Source organism: Arachis ipaensis, chromosome B03, assembly GCF_000816755.2.
Source record: "Arachis ipaensis cultivar K30076 chromosome B03, Araip1.1, whole genome shotgun sequence".
NCBI classification, from domain to species: domain Eukaryota; kingdom Viridiplantae; phylum Streptophyta; class Magnoliopsida; order Fabales; family Fabaceae; genus Arachis; species Arachis ipaensis.
In genome coordinates, this window is record NC_029787.2 from 5,011,301 (window position 1) to 5,012,788 (window position 1,488).

The 1,488-nt window shown below is 24.5% G+C and overlaps 1 protein-coding gene across 1 annotated transcript in view; it reads left to right on the forward strand.

The window, feature by feature from the left end:
* LOC107629067 (blue copper protein) overlaps positions 583 to 1,488 on the forward strand; it is a 3,220-nt gene continuing 2,314 nt past the window's right edge. The window contains exon 1 of the mRNA XM_016331757.2: positions 583 to 992. Coding sequence (XP_016187243.1) covers positions 767 to 992 — 226 coding nt within the window. The 5' untranslated portion in view covers positions 583 to 766. The remainder of the gene's footprint in view (positions 993 to 1,488) is intronic.

Sequence of the window (1,488 nt, forward strand, 5' to 3'; positions counted from 1 at the left end):
GTTGACTCATTTATATATGGTCTAATTGCTAAATTTAATATTTGAATTTTCAAATACTTTACTTCTTATCAATTAATAGATGGATAATAGATGAATTATGAATATACACATGCATTACTATATATAAACATAGAGCATGTTTGGATAACCCAGAAAAATAAATAAATAAAATTGTAAAACAGCTTATAATAAGGGAAAATACTATCTTGAAGACTATGATTACAAGTAAGTATTTAACTATTTTTTAATCAAAATTATTTTATCAATTTAATTTCAAATATTTATATAAACAATTATTTTGAATTTATTTTTAGAATTATACTATTTAAAAATATTTTTTAATATATATCTAAACATAATACATTATCTTAAAATAACTTTTTAACTAAAATATTTAAACAAAATTAATTATCATATAATCGATTATTTTTAAAAAAATGAATATACAAATAAATTTTAAATTTTTTCAACATTCTTAAACACATCCTTAATATGTCAATATTCTTATGAGAACCTTATTCTTGAGACCAATATAACAAGTGTGACTAATTTAGTAATTCAGCTGAAATCCAGGGTTCATGTGGGAAAAAAAAAACAGATAGAACATAAAGAGCTGGCACAGGAACAGCATAAGAGTCCACACATGATTCTTTCTCTTCTTCTCAATTCTCATCATCCACTTTAATCTCTCTCTTTCAATCCTATAATAAAAAGCAAGTTTATCTCTGGAATTAAGTGTCTTTGCACATTCACAAATCCACAAAACATGGAACACAAAAGAAGAGGAACCACTTCATCAAATGATGTTCTGTTCTCAACTCTTATCCTCATCATCATAGTACTTTGTTCTTCAGGATCTTTTGTTGTTGTTGATGCTTACAAGAATTACACAGTGGGAGATTCTTTAGGATGGTTTGATAGTACCATGAATTCTGAGATCAATTACCAGAAATGGGCTTCCAATAAAGTTTTCAGCTTGGGTGATTTCTTAAGTGAGTTTCATTTCTAACACATCATTCTGATTATTCTTCATCTTCACTTTTTCTTCAGTGTTCTTTTTGTTTTGGCCATGTAAATTTTAATTTTGGTTACTAAATGATTATGTCATGTGGTTATTTTGAAATCTGTGGTTGAAATATATATATGAGTTTAATTTTGATGTGTAAATCGTTTTGCATAATTGTGTAATTATATTCGTTTTTTAATGATTATTTATATGATTAATGTAAAAAATAATTATTTTTACTAATATGATGTTATATAATTAGATTAACATGTAAAACTATTTTATACAATCATTACATTAAAATTTTATATATATATAACATTTATGAAAGTAAGTTTTCTTATCATGTCATGAGCTTTCAAGTGCCAATTCCTTGAATCTTATCTTCAATTTTCCATTGATATGTTGTTTGTTTAGATGAAAAGTTTTGACACTAATTATATAATATCTTGTCATGTTGACAAAAAATTTTAGCAATATTG